Consider the following 15,277-nt stretch of genomic DNA (forward strand, 5'->3'; position numbering starts at 1 on the left):
TAGTCCGGTTTGCAAGGAATATTTTAAGGTATGAATGTGATGTGTCTTCTATATAATTGTATTGTATGAATAAAGCAGTTTTTTGCATTGTTATTTGTAAGTGAGAATAGACTCATTATTTGATTGGTGAGGTTCCTTTGTGGGCCATCCCTCAGGTCGAGCCGGGCAACAGGGGAAGTCCCCTCCTACCAGCCTCTGTCTCGACTAAGGGAAGTACCCTTTTGTTGTTAAAAAAATAAAAAGATGACAGAGAAGGCAGTGGAAGTGAGCCAGGAGATTTGGTCGGTCAGCAAGAACTTCCAGATCGGCAGGAGGAAGAGGGTGAGAGTGCCACATGTTGGTTTTTCCCCGGCAGGGAAACTTGTGCTGTGCGGCCAGGTTTTTGTTTGCACACGTTGCTCGGCTTGCCACGATTTCCTGTGTGCCATTTGTGATCGCGTGGCTTAGACTTGTGGTGCAGCCTTCTTTGCGGTGGCGTGTTCAAGCCACATGGCATTGCGACAATGTGGCACATGGCGGCTTGTGGGGCCTGCAGGCTGTGGTCGTCCCGACTTCATTCCTGCTCCCTCTGCTCGGGTGTGCTTCGGGTGGAGGGATCCTCCACAGTATTTGAAAAGGCCTGGAAGGCCGCCCACAGTTCGAGAACTGTGACTTTGGTACGGGGGGGGGCGGGGGGACCTCCCTCTTGGCTGTGTCTAAGGAGGATCGAGGCCAGGGGATTATACCTGGCAGGGACTTTGGTGATTCCCCTCCTCTGCTCTTTCCTGTGGTGCAGGTTGCTAAGGATGGCCAGGAGGAGGGAGCAGACTTGGAGGACAGCCTCCTTGCTGGGGGACCGCTGATCCAGAGAAGTTTTCTCTGGAGTTTGTACTGCTGTAACACAGAGCCTTCCTGGCAAGGAAGGGTGCAGGAGAGAACAGATCCAGGGGGCATCGACCAGTCTCACCCAAAAGACCAAGGATGGCGTTGACAGGTGGTTCTGGGGAGATGTTTAAGCACCTGGGGTTGTGTCACGCTGGTGTGGAGGGAGACCTCAGGGATCTGGATGTCTCAGATGAGATACAGGATCCTGTGTCACTGCAGGGGACAGACCCGAATGTGTACCCAGGTGGGGGTCAGAATTCTGATCCTGATTTAAATAAGGATGATCCAGATTTCGATGAGTGTCCATGACTGAAGGGGATGATCCTCGGGTGGTCCCATCTGTTTAAGGAGGAGGAGCTGCGCCCTCTCATTCCTCAGGTGTTGGAGGAATTGGGGTTTAAGCAGGCTCAGGAAGAGTCGCCAGAATGTCAGCAGCCCTTTCAGAGTACTGACAGATCCTCCAGAGGTGGTTCCGGTCAGGGGACCAGAGGGGGTAAGGCCTTGCAGTGAAGCCAGGTCTGCTCACTCTTCAGTGGAAGCAGTAGGGGGCAGAGTGTCCGGTTTTTACAAGGAGTGAGTCAAGATCACCTTGGACTGGTGGGTCCTGGAGGTCGTAAAAGACAGTTATGCCTTAGAATTTTCATACCCAGTCAGGGAAGCCTTTCTGGAGTCCCACTGCTCGTCTTGAAGCAAAAGGGACACAGTAGATGGGACTCTGTAAAGGTTGCTAAGCTTAGAAGCCATAATTCCAGTTCTGCTGGGCGAGCAAGGACAGGGGAGGTACTCCATTTATTTTATGGTGCCCAAAAAGGAGGTGCCCATTTTGGATTTGCAAAAAGTAAATGTTGCCTTGTGGGTACCAATTTCCAGATTGAGATGTTGCATACGGTGATAGCAGCGGTCCGCAGAGGAGCAGTCCTGGCGTCTTTGGACCTGACCGAAGCTTACCTCCATATTCCCATTTGAAAGGGCCATCAGAAGTTTCTACGGTTTATGGTGCTGGGGCAGCACTTCCAGTTTCGAGCCCTTCCCTTCGGGTTGGCTACAGCTTCTCGAACCTTCACAAAGGTGATGGTGGTAGTGGTGGTAGCCTTGAGGCAAGAAGGGATCCTGGTACATCCATATCTGAACGATTGGCTAATTCGGGCAAAGATGGAGGAAGAGTGTGGTCGGTCCGTACTACGAGTGGTGAATACTCTTGGCTGGGTGATTAATGTGGCAAAGAGTCACCTGATTTCATCTCAGTCTTTGGAGTATCTAGGAGCCTGCTTCGATACCCAGAAAGGCAGAGTGTTTCTGATAGCAGACAGGTTGGCAAATTTACAAGCGCAGGTGATGCGTTTCTTGCATCTGCTAGTGCTGAAGGTCTGGGACTACTTACAGGTGCTTGGCTGCATGGCCTCGACGTTGGATATGGTTCCATGGGCTTTTGCTCACATGCGTCCATTGCAAAAGGCGCTTTTGTCCAGGTGGAATCCGTTGTTGAAGTATCATCTGCCATTACCTCTTCTAGGAGAATCCAGGGCCAGTCTTCGTGGTGGTTATCGAGCAGCATCATGGAAAAGGGAGTGGACTTGGAGGCCCTAGAGTGGGTGGTGGTGACCACAAATGCCAGCCTCACGGTTTGGGAGGCAGTGTACCTGGGTCATTATGCTCAGGGTCTTTGGTCAGCGGTGGAGGCGACCTGGTCAATCAATCGCCTGGAGACGAGGGTGGTACGCAGAGCTCTGGAGGTGTTTCTGCCTATGGTCGAGTGTTTTCAGACAATGTGGCAACAGTGGCATACTTCAACCGCCAAGGAGGGAAGAAGGACCATGTTGTGGCTTGGGAGTCTCAGCTATTGTTTGTGTGGGTGGAGCGTCATCTCGAGGGGACTGCGGCCTCTCACATCACGGGAGTGGACAATGTGTAGGCGGATTTCCTCAACAGGCAACAGCTAGATCCCGGGGAGTGGAAACTGTCCACGGAAGCCTGGAATCACATTTGTGACAGATGGGGGACTCCTCAGTTGGAGCTCATGGCGACACGGGCCAATGCAAAGATGGCAAAATTCTTCAGTCACAGAAGGGAGTTCAGTTCGGTAGGGCTAGATGCTCTGGTGTCCATGGCCAACCGGGATTCTTCTGTATGTGTTTTCGGTCGAGTTTTGCGGTGCAGAGTCACACCCAGGGACTGTGATGCTGGTAGTGCCAGAATGACCGCAGCGTCCATGGTTCATGGATCTGGTGTATCTAGTAATAGACAGGCCTCTTTGGTTGGCTCACATGCCAGGTTTGCTGCGATAAAGACCCATATTTTCAGATCGGGAGGATCACTTTTGTCTTGTGGCTTGGCTTTTGAAAGGTGGCATTTGCGCCTGAAGGTATATTTGGAGCCAGTAATCTCTACCATGCTCCAAGTTTGGAGACCACCTATGTCTATGGCGTATGTCAAGGTTTTGGAGGTGTTTGAGTCCTGGTGTCTTCAACAGAGGCTGGACCCACTGTCGGTGGGAGTCTCTCAAATTTTATCTTTTCTGCAACAAGGCTTGTCCAAAGTACTAGCCTATAATCCGCTTTGCTTTCAGGTTTCAGCCTTGGATTGTCTTAGAGGAAAATTCCAGGGAAGGTCTTTGGCCTCTCTTCCCGATGTAGTGCATTTCCTGAAGAGGGTTAAGCATTTCAGGCCTCCGGTTCGGAAGGTGTGTCTGTATTGGAACCTCAACTTAGTTTTTTGGTTCTCTGTGGCGCGCCTTTTGAACCTGTGAAACAAGCTGCCTTGAAGGATTTGACGTTGAAGACAATTTTTCTGGTTGCTATTTGTTTAACCAGACAGATTTTCGAGCTTCAGCTGCTATCTTGTTGGGATAACAGGATGACTTTACCTACAGTGTTCCTCCTTTTTGCCGAAAGTGGTGTCTTCTTTTCATGTGAATCAGACAGTTTCCGGCTTTTCCGGACTGGTGTCGAGAGTCTCCGCAGGATATAGATCTTCATCTCCTGGAAATGCGTCACACTCTGTTGCGTTATTTGAAGGTCATTAATGGCTTTCGGCGATCGGATCATCTTTGTGTTGTTCGGTAGAGCGAAGAAAGGGGAGAAAGCCTCTAAGACTACAATTTCTAGATGGCTGAAGGAGACCATTTGCTTGGCCTATATTTGTAAGGGTCACAAAATCCCGAAAGGCCTGAAGGCACATTCGACTAGAACGCAGGCAGCCTTTTGGGCAGAGTATCAGTTGGTGTCTCCCCAGGACACCACCACGATGTGGTCTTCACTGCATACTTTCACCAAACATTAACCATTTGGATGTTTGAGTGCAGGAGGATGCAACTTTTGGTGACAGTGTATTAAGAATGAGTCTTTTGGGTGCCCGCCCGGTCTAGGGGTGCATAGGTACATCCCACTTATCTGGACTGATCTGGTTATGTTCGAGAAAGGAAAATTGGTTCTTAACTGCTAATTTTCATTCTTATAATAGCACAAATCAGTCCAGAGACCCGCACCGTTATTGCTGCCGAAAGACTGAATTTTCTGGTGAATTTTAGACACTGGGTATCAGATAATTTTTCACACTGTTCAGAAGTTGTATGTTTGTTTGAGTTCAATGGTTGTCAAACCATTTTTTTGGCTGGAGGTATTTTACTTTCCAGTTCAGGGGATTCCAACCCTGGTTTTTTCAGTTCACCTTGTGATAGGGGACTGCTATCTGCTCTTTGGCTTGGGTACAGGTCAATACTGGGGGACTGCAGGTGGCACTGTCAGATATATAGCAGTGCCTCAAAATTTTTGTTCTCTGCCTCCTTCTGCTGGTAGGGATGCAAAACCCACTTGTCTGGACTGATCTGTATTATTACAGGAACGGAAATTAGCAGGTAAGAACCAGTTTTCCTGTTTCTCCTTTTAAGGTGTATAGTACTGATGAGTGGCTTGGTTAGGAGGGCAACTGCATTCCTAACTTATTAGAGCTTCATTAGGTTGGAATGAGATTTGGAGAGGAGGATCCGTCCCGCAATAGAAAGGGTCAGTGCCCCTAACATTAGTGATGGCATAGGTTATTTTCGGCTCAGAAAGTTGAATTTTTCCCATCTTCCCTTTGTAACCTCTTGCAAGGCTAAATCAGGCTGTCAAGAGCTCTGGAACAGCAGCGGGTGCTGGAGCTACAGCCATGGCATCCAAACTGGAGTGCTTGAGAGCAGAGGAAGAGGAGCTGAATAGGAAACTGGAACAGTGTAAGGTAAGTACAAATAAATATCTGGCTCCCAATGTCCTGGAAGTTAGAATCAAGGACATCTCATGTGGAAATGCTGGTCCTCTCTACATTCCCCTTTGACATGGCACAAGACAAGACTGAAGCTCACTGGCCAGGCCAGCTCTGCGACTCCAGCTGGACTCCTGCTGTGCAGTCTGTTATCTGTCGGGACTGGCTGGGGCTCAGGTGTGCTGCAGAGGCCTCTCACTTGATCTTATGCAGGCAGAGAAGCCCTGGCAGCCCACAGAGAGGGGCACTGCAGGATCGTCTCAGAAGAGATGTCCCTCGAGCCTACAGGACTCTCAGGGATTCTTACTTTTTATAAATGAGGGAAAAGCAGAAGGATGGGAGGAAGACCAACTTGTTGCTTAGGTAGGGTGGGACAGTGGTTCTTCTCAGCTTGATGGTCTATCTCTCTTGGGGCCAGATGTACTAATTATTGTTCCCATAGACACAAAATGTGAGAAACCCTTTAGTACAGCTGACCCTAGTGAGGGGTTGTTGGTAGCTCTGAAATCTGTACTTTGTATCAAAATGCATTTATTTTTTTTTTGAAATTATAATATTTTTATTTCGATGCAATGCATTTTTTAACTGATAGTGGGGATTTGCGGATGGCAGTGATGATAAGAAAGATTTAACACTCCTTGTCTCTCACTAGGATGAATATCTGGCCGATCTTTACCACTTCTCCACCAAGGAAAACGAGCATGCCAACTATTTCATTAAAGTAAGTCTCACCTGTGGACTGGAAGGATAGGGGACACCTCTACGTATGCCGTAGCAATCAACTGCATTGTCTAATTGGCTGAGAGAGTGCTCTGTCTCATTTTAATTTTTGGATCAAAAAATTGTACCCAAATCTGGAAGTAAACTTTAATAATAATAATAATAATAATTACTTAGGGACCAATTTTCAAAAAGCTGCTGAACGGCAAAGGTAAATGCTTAATTTTAACTTGTTATCTTTAGGAACATTTTCAACTGAGCTTATCCAGCTAGGTTTTTGGCTGAAAATTTGCCTTAATCTAGCTGGTCAAAATTTGAACAGTTAGATTTATGCGTACAGTTCATTCGACTAGTTTATCCTGAACCTAGCCAAAACCTGCTGAAAATCAGTGCTAACCAGCTAAGTTATAAACCCACTCCAGGTAATGAAGAAGGGATCTCAAGCAGGAGAGGTAGAGAGATAAAGGGATGGAGGAGGATAGAGGCACAGAGGGAGGAGAAGGAAAGGGAGAGGGAAGAAAGATTGGGGATGGGAGAGGAGAAAGGGATCTGGGATCAGGAGAGGAAGGGATAATCCATTCACACGACTCCCCTCTCACGCTCCCTTCCATTCCTCTCACTTACACGTCACAGTCCTCTGATCCTCTCCACACACACCCTTTCTCTTCATTCACATTGCACAGCTCTGATCACCTTACTCACACCCCAGAGCACCTTGATTTCCCTACTCTCTTTCCCCTCCCACTTCCCCCACTCGCAATCAATAGCACCTCCTATCCCCTCCCTCACTCTCTCTCCTGCATCCCTTCCGATCCCCTCCAATTCCCCTCACTCACTTCCCTCCCACACCCACTGTTGCCCTTTTTCACCTCTCACTCTAGGGGAGGGGAAGATGGAGATACGGTTGCCAACTTTCCACTGTGAAAATTCTGAATACTTGGATGCACTAAGTAAAATTTTCGCCGATGATTTCCACACTTGACTATTACTGTAAAGGACGCCACTGGGACCCCTACTGAGGAGTGTGTCCTAGTATCTAGGTCATGCAGTATAGCAGGGGTGGCCAACCATTCACACATCAAGAGTCACAAAACCAGAATTCACAGCAATAGGGATCCACCTTTACTTTTACCGGGGGAGGTAGAATGCCCCCACCAGACCAAAAGACTCACAGATACACACACACCCTTATTCACAAAGAATCACATACACACAGCCTCTTAGTACACTCACACCCTCTCAGGACATAGAAACTCACACACACCCTACCTCTCAGGACACAAAGAATCACACACACCCCCTCTCAGACACAAAGACTCACATATACACATATTCTCTAAGACACACACATTCTACTGTTATGCTGCTGCTTATGTGCTCACTCAGTGAGTGCCCCTCTGCCCTAGCACTGCTGTATTATTTTGTAAAGTTCTTGCTTGCTGTCAGCCCTTCCACAGCCTACAGTAGCCCCCCCTACTTTTCTCATTCTCACCCCTTCTGAGCACCCCTACTTTCCAGGAGATTCACTGGTTTCATAGCCAGTGTATAGAACTTGCAAGATGCCGGATGGCCATGCCTCACACATGAAGAATACAGACAGACACTTATTAAATTCAGAATAAAGAGACCATAACTATAAACAGAAATGTACAAACAAAACACTGAATTAAAACCACAAGCCAGATTTGTTATACCATGCAACAATAGAAAAATAGAATTCTGTTTATTCTTCATAAAGCATCAAACAATAAAATCAAGAAATATAAAACACATAATAGTAAAACCATATTAATAATTTTTATTAGTCTACTGTTTGCTTGCATTTCAATATTCAAGCAATCTGCAGAGATGGTTTTATTATTGATTAATCATTCACAAGGGTCTGGGCCAGGCTCTCCTAAGGTGGTGATGGCTCCTCCTCACTCCCATGGTCCCTTTTTAGTGGTGGGGAACAAAACAAAAAGCCCATTAGAAAGAGTTGTGAATGCAGGGAAGGCTGATCCCAACCGGACTTCAGCTAGGTGTATGATCTCTCTGGTTGCGGTGCAGAGTCTCCTATAGCTTTGAAATTGGTCGGTGGATGTGTGGTCTAAAGCCCAGCTGTCTAACCTCCCCTTCAAGGGCAAGCTGCTCTTTGGGGAGGATCTGGAGCAGCTCATGAAGCAGTTGGAGGAGCGGAAGGGTAATAAGTTGCCAGAGGACAAGAAAACCCCCAAGAAATCTTTCCCTCCGCGTGCTCGATTTCGAGAGGTGAGGAGATTTCATGCTGGCAGGAGCCCTGGGCCAATGGCGCAAAAACAGAATTTGGGCAGGCAGAAGTCCTTTCAAGCCCAACGCAGACACCCAAAGGGACGGTGGCCCCCAGAGAATTTTCTCATCCGCTCAGGGACGGCTTTGTAATCTCCCGCTGCGTCTCTCAATACAAACAATAGGCGGTGGGGGATACTTTGCAATGGCTACAGCTCCTGCACGCCATTTTTCCAGTGCCCCCTCAGGAGAGGGGGCAGGGTCAGTACTCTGTGTACTTTGTGGTGCCAAAAAAGCATGGGACCTTTCGGCCCATTCTCAATCTGCAGAAGGTCAATGCTGCTCTCGGGATGCAGTGTTTTCGGATGGAGACATTGTGCACTGTGATAGAGGTAGTGTGCAAAGTGGAGTTTCTGGTGTTGGACTTGACAGAGGTCTTTCTATCCCCATATCCCCATTTGGTCCTGAGGTTCATGGTTCTGGAGAGCATTTCCAATTTTAGGTCCTTCCATTTAGGTTGGCAACAGCGCCGCACACATTCACAAAGGTGGTAGTGGTGGCGGCACTCAGGAAGGAAGGTGTCCTGGTGCACCTGTACCTGGACGATTGGCTAATATGGGTAAAGTCAGAAGTGGAATGTTGTTGCTCAGTCCAGCAGGTCCTGCACTTCCTGGACTCATTGGGTTGGGTGACAAATCTGGCAAAGAGCCATTTGAAGCCGGCCCAGTCATTGGAATACTTGGGGGCGTGCTTCGATACCCAGATAGGGAAGGTGTTTCTGACTATGGAGAGGGTAGTCAGGTTGCAGAGTCAGGTCCTATGGCTGCTGCGTCTGTCAGTTCCCAAGATCTGGGATTATTTACAGGTCCTGGGTTCCATGGCTTCTTTTTTTTTTTTTTATTTATGCGATTTTAACAACTTATAGACAGTAATTAAAACTTGTCAATGAATAGGTCTTTACATTACAACAACAGAAGAAATACTTATACATATTGGGCTCAGTCTTAATTTAGGATTAAAGTATTATCTCAAAACCCAGAAAGAAATATAATATAACCAGAGTCCAATATATAAATAGATGAAAAAGACCATTTATAAAGAATCAGGGAAGATCCAAGATACACAATTTGGAGCATATTAAGGAAATTTCCATTTACTTAAGGAATTAGAAGAAACTAAGAGCATTCCCTTATCAAAGCCCATGATCTGATTGGTAAATGTGAATTATTTAGAAGTATGATCATCTAAGAATTTCCTGAGCTCTAGTGGTTCTAGAAACACATATCTTTCGTTCAAATATTTTAATATACATTTACAGGGGTAATATAAAGTCATTTGAGCCCCTAGATTTTTAACCTCTGGGCTCATCTGTAAGAAATTCCTTTTCCTAATCTGCGTAGGCCTGGTAATATCCAGAAACATCCACATTGTCTGTGTTAAATAAGGTTTATCACGATTACGTAGAAAAAGTCCTATTATTTTGTCTCTATCTTCAGCTTTTTGAAATTTTATGTATAATGTTCCACGTTGTTCCACTTGATCTTGCATTGATCCTTCCAAAATGTCAGTGAGATTATTCAGTTGTTCTGATTGATTTTGAAGTTGCCCAATTTCAAATTCCTTTTTCCCTGATAGTATAACATATATTTTTTCTATAGATGGAATATTCTCCAGAGGTAATTGTAGATTTTACACTGCAAATTTTTTGAATTGCTTTTTAGGTGAGATAAATTTTATGATGGGAAAGTTCAATATTCTCAGGGTATTATACCTGAAATTATTTTCCATAATTTCAATTCTCCTTGCATTTGCAACTTCTCCTTTCATTAATCCTGATTGGATCTTTTGAATTTGGTCAACGTGGTTTTCCAAGCTTTCTAGCTTCTCAGAGTGTTCCCTCTACGTACCCGGATCAGTCCAGACAGTGGGTTCAATCCAGACAGTGGGTTATGTCCCCCTTCCAGCAGATGGAGTCAAAGCAAAAACTGTAAGGGTGGCCCCTAATAGGTTGGAGCGCCCTCTGCGTTCCTTCAGTATTACTCTGACTCCAGCAGATGAAAGCGGCACCTGAGGTGCCCCAGTAGTCTTGGACAGAGAATATTTCTGTTTTTCTGTTACTTTACTTTCTACTTTACTTTACTTCCTCCTTTGAATGGATCAACTTTAAAAAACAAAAAGAAAAAGAAGGTTTTTGTTTCCAGTTAGTTACTGAGGCTTGCAGACAGAACTTGTTAGGGACTGTTTCCCTCTGTTTCTGCTTCTCTGTCTGCTCTTATGGGGTAAGTCCTATGTAATTTTTCAATTTCAGGTTTTTTAGTCCTCACTGTCTTTTTGCTGTCTGGGTGCACGTTGGTGGTCCAACCTCTCCCCCTTCAGCAGCAGCAGCAGGCTGCACCGAGACATCGATCCCTCAGGGCAGCAGGGTCAGAGAGGCGCCATTCCTCTGACTCCAGCCTTACAAGCACAGTTTACCTGCTTCTCTGCTGCTGACAGTCTTCGGGAGAATTTTCTCTCTCTCTCCCATGTCGCGCTTGTCGCGATGCTCAGCTTGTGGAGAGCCCGGGTCGCGGCTCTCCAGGGAGGGCCTATGCATGAGGTCCCTCCCCCGTGGGGAGGGACCTCGAGACCAGCAGGAGGTCCGAGTTCACGCTGTCAAGCGTGCCCGCCCTCAGGGAGGTTGGCCCCGTTCCCTCCCGACACGGGAACGGTGGCCATTTTGTTTTCGCAGCTACCAGCTCCTGCGCCTCCCGATGCCAATTCGGACCCCAAGGTTTCACCTCCCCTGCCGATCCTGACTCTGGCGACCCCCCCCGATACGGTCCTCTCTTCGGGGCAGTTCGATGCAGTTCCTCCACCTGCCTCTCCCCCGGGAGACCACAGATGCCAGCGTCTCTGGTTGGGGGGCGATTTGTCAAGGGAAATTGGCTGATTGGCTGATTGATGGACCAGGTGACCTGGTCCATCAATCAGCTAGAAACCGCTCTATCAAGGACGCAGGGAAGTATCTTATTTCTTTTGGCTTCCCTTCTTTTCCTGGTAAAGTTTTCTTAAAAAAAAAAAAAACAATTTAAGAATCATTTTTTTCTTTTTCTTCCTCTGTTTTGCTGCTTAGTTTGGGGAGGACAAGTAGTGCAGCAAGCGAGTTCTTCCTGGCATCTGTTTTTTCAGCGGTGCTGTGAGGGGCTGGTTTCAGGCACGAAGGGCCTCATTTTCTAAAGCTATCGCACGCCTGCGCTACCTAAATTGGAGCGGAGTCGGCCCCGGAAGAGGAGGAGTCAGGGCGTCACCGGGGCCAACTCTGCGAAGACGCCGCAGACGGCGAAAAGGTAGGTGCCTTTTCGTGTCCTATTTCGTGCCCAATAGCTACACCTTCTATGGTGGCGCTATTGGGTGCGAAACCGGCAGCGATCGCACCGCAGCGGTGCGATCGCTGCCGGCTAGCGCAGGACCTCCCCCCCGGTTGACCCCCCGCCCCCCATTAACGCGATTTTCTAAAGTATCGCAGGCCTGCGAAACTTTAGAAAATGAGGCCCTAAGTGCCTGTTTTTGGTCATGCTGCTCTTTGCCAGGCTGCGGGGAGTCACGTAAATCCTGCAGTCTGGAATGGGAAAAAAAAATCAGAACAAGGGAAGAAAAGGATAAGAAAGTTTCCTGCCAGGGGGTCATTAGGTCCTGGTGGGGGCCATCCCTCCTGGTTTGAGGTGGACGAGCAGGGAGGTGGTGACCCTTTTGTTAGCTTGGTCCAGAGTTCCGTGAGGTCTCTCCCCTTCACAAAGCAGCTTGAAACCCACTGGCAGCTCTGCAGATACAAGCCTGGCGGTGCAGGAGATTATCCCACTTTATATTTCTTGTTTGCCTAGGATGCTAAAGTTAGTTTAAAAAAAAAAAAAGTAAGAGGTTTACAGCTGCTTTTGTTTTTGGCATCTCTTTTCGGCTGAGGGATACAGAGCTGAGGGATACAGAGCTAGCGGTTGAAGGCCATGCAGGGTGAGTGTCTGGTAGCGTGTGATCTTGGCTATGTGGTAATGGTGCGCCGTACTGCTTGCCACTCCTGTGGGGGGATTGCGATTGCCGCGCAACAGGGTTGGACTGTGTGCAGGCTGCATTTTTGGCGGGAAGGCACTTCGGGTGTACCTGCTGTCTCTGCGACGTCGGGTCCAGTTGCTGCTGCTGCTGGCAAGTCGCTTCTATCACCATGAGGCGCTGGGTCTGCCGAAGTTACTCTCCCCATCAGCACAGGTATGGCGGCCACCTTTGATTCTTGGGCTGGGCTGTCTGTGTTGGTGGGGGAGATCAGAGAATCCCTACCAAGATTATCCCAGCTTCCTTGGTGTATGTGAGGATTTGTAGGGTCTTCGAGTCCTGGTGTGCTTTTAACGGGGTGCACCTGTTCAGGCTATAGTGTTGCATATTTTGATTTTTCTACAGGAGGGTTTGGTGAAGGGACTGGCCTTTAACTCTCTGGGAGTCCAGGTAGCGGCCTTGGGCTGTCTCCAGGGTAAGATGCAGAGATATCCTCTGTCCGCACATCTGGATGTCATATAATTTCTTCGGGGGCTAAGAATTTGTGTCCTCCAGTGAGAAAGATCTGTCAGTCCTGGAATCTTAATCTGGTGCTTAGAAGAATGCATGAGGCTCCGTTTGAACTGCTCAGAAGGGCAACGTTAAAGGACTTGACTCTTAAAGTGTATTTTCTAAGGGATCTTTGTTAGCCAGGAGAGTCTTGGAGCTCCAGGCTTTGTCGTGTCAAGATCCCTTTCTGCAGATTTCAGATTCGGTGTGTCATTACACATGGTGCCTATTTTTCTGCCAAAGGTTGTTTCGGCATTCCATCTTAGTCAAACTGTGGAACTGGCCTTTCTGGATTTGGATTCCTCCACACCTCACGCAAGAGAACTTAGGCTCTTGATGTAAGGTATGCATTATTGAGGTATCAAAAAGTTACTAATGATTTCTGTACATTGGATCACCTCTGTACTGTACAGTGGTCCAAAGAAGGGGATGTAAGGCATCTAAGGCTGCAATTCCATAGTGGCTTAAGGAGGTGATTGGGTCGACTTATATTTCTAGAGGTTTTCCTGTGCCTGAGGGTTTAAGGGCTCACTCAATGCTTTCTCAAGGCGACCTCTTAGGCTGAATCACAACAGGTGTCTATGCAGGAGATTTGCAGGGCGGCTGCTTGGAAGTCACTGCCCACTTTCACTAGGTAATATTGCTTGGATGTCGGGGCTCTGGCTTCCATGTGCTTTGGTGAGGGTGTTCTACGAGCAGGACTCTCCAGTAGGGATGTGCAGAGCAAAAGTTTATGTTCATAAGTCGAAAGGGGGTCCCATTTGCGGTCAATATGGACATATGGAGAATTCCATAAGTTGAGTCTATGTCCATACGTGCAAATAAAAATTTAAACCCCTCACCCTCCTTAATCCCCCCCCAAGACTTACCAAAACTCCCTGGTGGTACAGCAGGGAGTCAGGACGCCATTTCTGAACTCCTTTGCGAGGAGCACGTGACGTCGGCGTCACGTCGGAGTGACACGGCGTCACGTGATTCCCCGCGCGATCGCTCCGGGACCCTCATTGCACCCAAAAGGAACTTTTGGCCAGCTTGGGGGGGCCTCCTGGGGGGCCTCCTGACCCCCCCAAGCTGGCCAAAAGTTCCTTTTGGGTGCAACGAGGGTCCCGGAGCGATCGCGCGGGGAATCACGTGACGCCGACGTCACGTGCTCCTCGCAAAGGAGTTCAGAAATGGCGTCCTGACTCCCTGCTGTACCACCAGGGAGTTTTGGTAAGTCTTGGGGGGGGGGATTAAGGAGGGTGAGGGGTTTAAATTTTTATTTAGGATCAACAATCGCGATTTCCAACTTATTCAACATAGCTATGTTGAATAAGTTGGAAATCCGATCGTTTTCGCCTCATCACTTTTTTAAGTTAAAAAAAAAAAAAAGTTGCGTTTTACATTTAAGTTCAAAACGAATGCACACCCCTACTCTCCAGGTCCCATTCTGTTTAAGGGAGCTTAGATACATCCCAGGAATCTGGACTGATATGAACAGGAATGAAGTTCTTACCTGCTAATTCATTTTATGATTACAAATTCACCTTCCTTCTGCTTGTTGTGAGAGGTTGCATGTAAGGTTGTTAGTGTTATCATCTTGGTTTGGGTACAGGTCAGGAACGAAAATTAGCAGCTAAGAACCAGTTTTCCTTTTTTTGTTTTAGGCTTTTATATTCCTTATGAAACGATGCATTTCGTTTGATCAGGTTTCTTTATTCTGGTTTAGCGGTTAATAATTCCCTTGTTGCTTTATGGAAACTTGCATTGAAATCTCTTACTGCTTGGTTAATGTTCCCTAGGGTCTGGCTGCAGTTTTTAATCAGGAAAAGGTCGATCTAATCTGTAACTGCTGGGATTTTCAAGGTTCTTTGCTATTTTCCTTACTTCGTTGTGTCCATGAAGGTAATTTTCAAAAGGATTTACATGTGCAGAACTGGATTTTATACATGTAAATGGACTTAACGTGCTTAAATGAGCTTTTGATAATTGCTACTTTTACGCTCATAACTCCTTTGAAGTTTCACTGAATTTCCAAAAGATTTTACGCACGTAAATGGGCTTTTGAAAATTGCTAGGATATATGCTACTTTTCCGCATGTAACTCCTTTGAAAATTCACTCCCATTGGGGGGGGGAGGGGGGAGAGATTTTGAGGTGAAGCACTGGGTACAGGACCATTTGGCTGTTGTGCTGTAGGTAAGATGGAGTTCTCACAGTTTATTTATCTCTTTGATATCTAGGTCAGTTATGGCATAAGTAATGACTCTATGGTCTTTGTGCTGAGCTGAAAGTAAATCTCCCAGGGAGTGCCCTTTGGCTCTCCCAGTGAGGATGTACAGGCTTAGGCTTTTATATAAATACAACTCTCATAGCTGTTCCTTCACTTTTCTAACATGCATATGCCTGTTCCCCTTACTGGAAATAAATAAAAAGCATTTATGGATGGCTCTTCCAGATTAAAAAATCGCTCACTGTGATATATAAACCAATCATACCATATGCATCAAAAAATTAAAATAAAATCTAGTTCATTTCCTGTAGATGCTCTTAGATCCCTTTTGTTTAGAAGGAAGCAGTTGCACATTGGATGATTGAGAAACATTCTGTATGGAAATAGAGAGAATTTGCTGGGGATATATACAGAGGCATAAGTA

General features: G+C 46.9%; 1 protein-coding gene across 1 annotated transcript in view; it reads left to right on the top strand.

The window, feature by feature from the left end:
- SH3BP1 (SH3 domain binding protein 1) overlaps positions 1-15,277 on the top strand; it is a 153,480-nt gene that overhangs the window by 70,652 nt on the left and 67,551 nt on the right. The window contains exons 7-8 of the mRNA XM_029590101.1: positions 4,956-5,079; positions 5,756-5,824. Of these exons, the coding sequence (XP_029445961.1) occupies positions 4,956-5,079; positions 5,756-5,824 (193 nt within the window). The remainder of the gene's footprint in view (positions 1-4,955; positions 5,080-5,755; positions 5,825-15,277) is intronic.

Source organism: Rhinatrema bivittatum, chromosome 2 (genome assembly GCF_901001135.1).
Source record: "Rhinatrema bivittatum chromosome 2, aRhiBiv1.1, whole genome shotgun sequence".
Lineage (NCBI taxonomy): Eukaryota > Metazoa > Chordata > Amphibia > Gymnophiona > Rhinatrematidae > Rhinatrema > Rhinatrema bivittatum.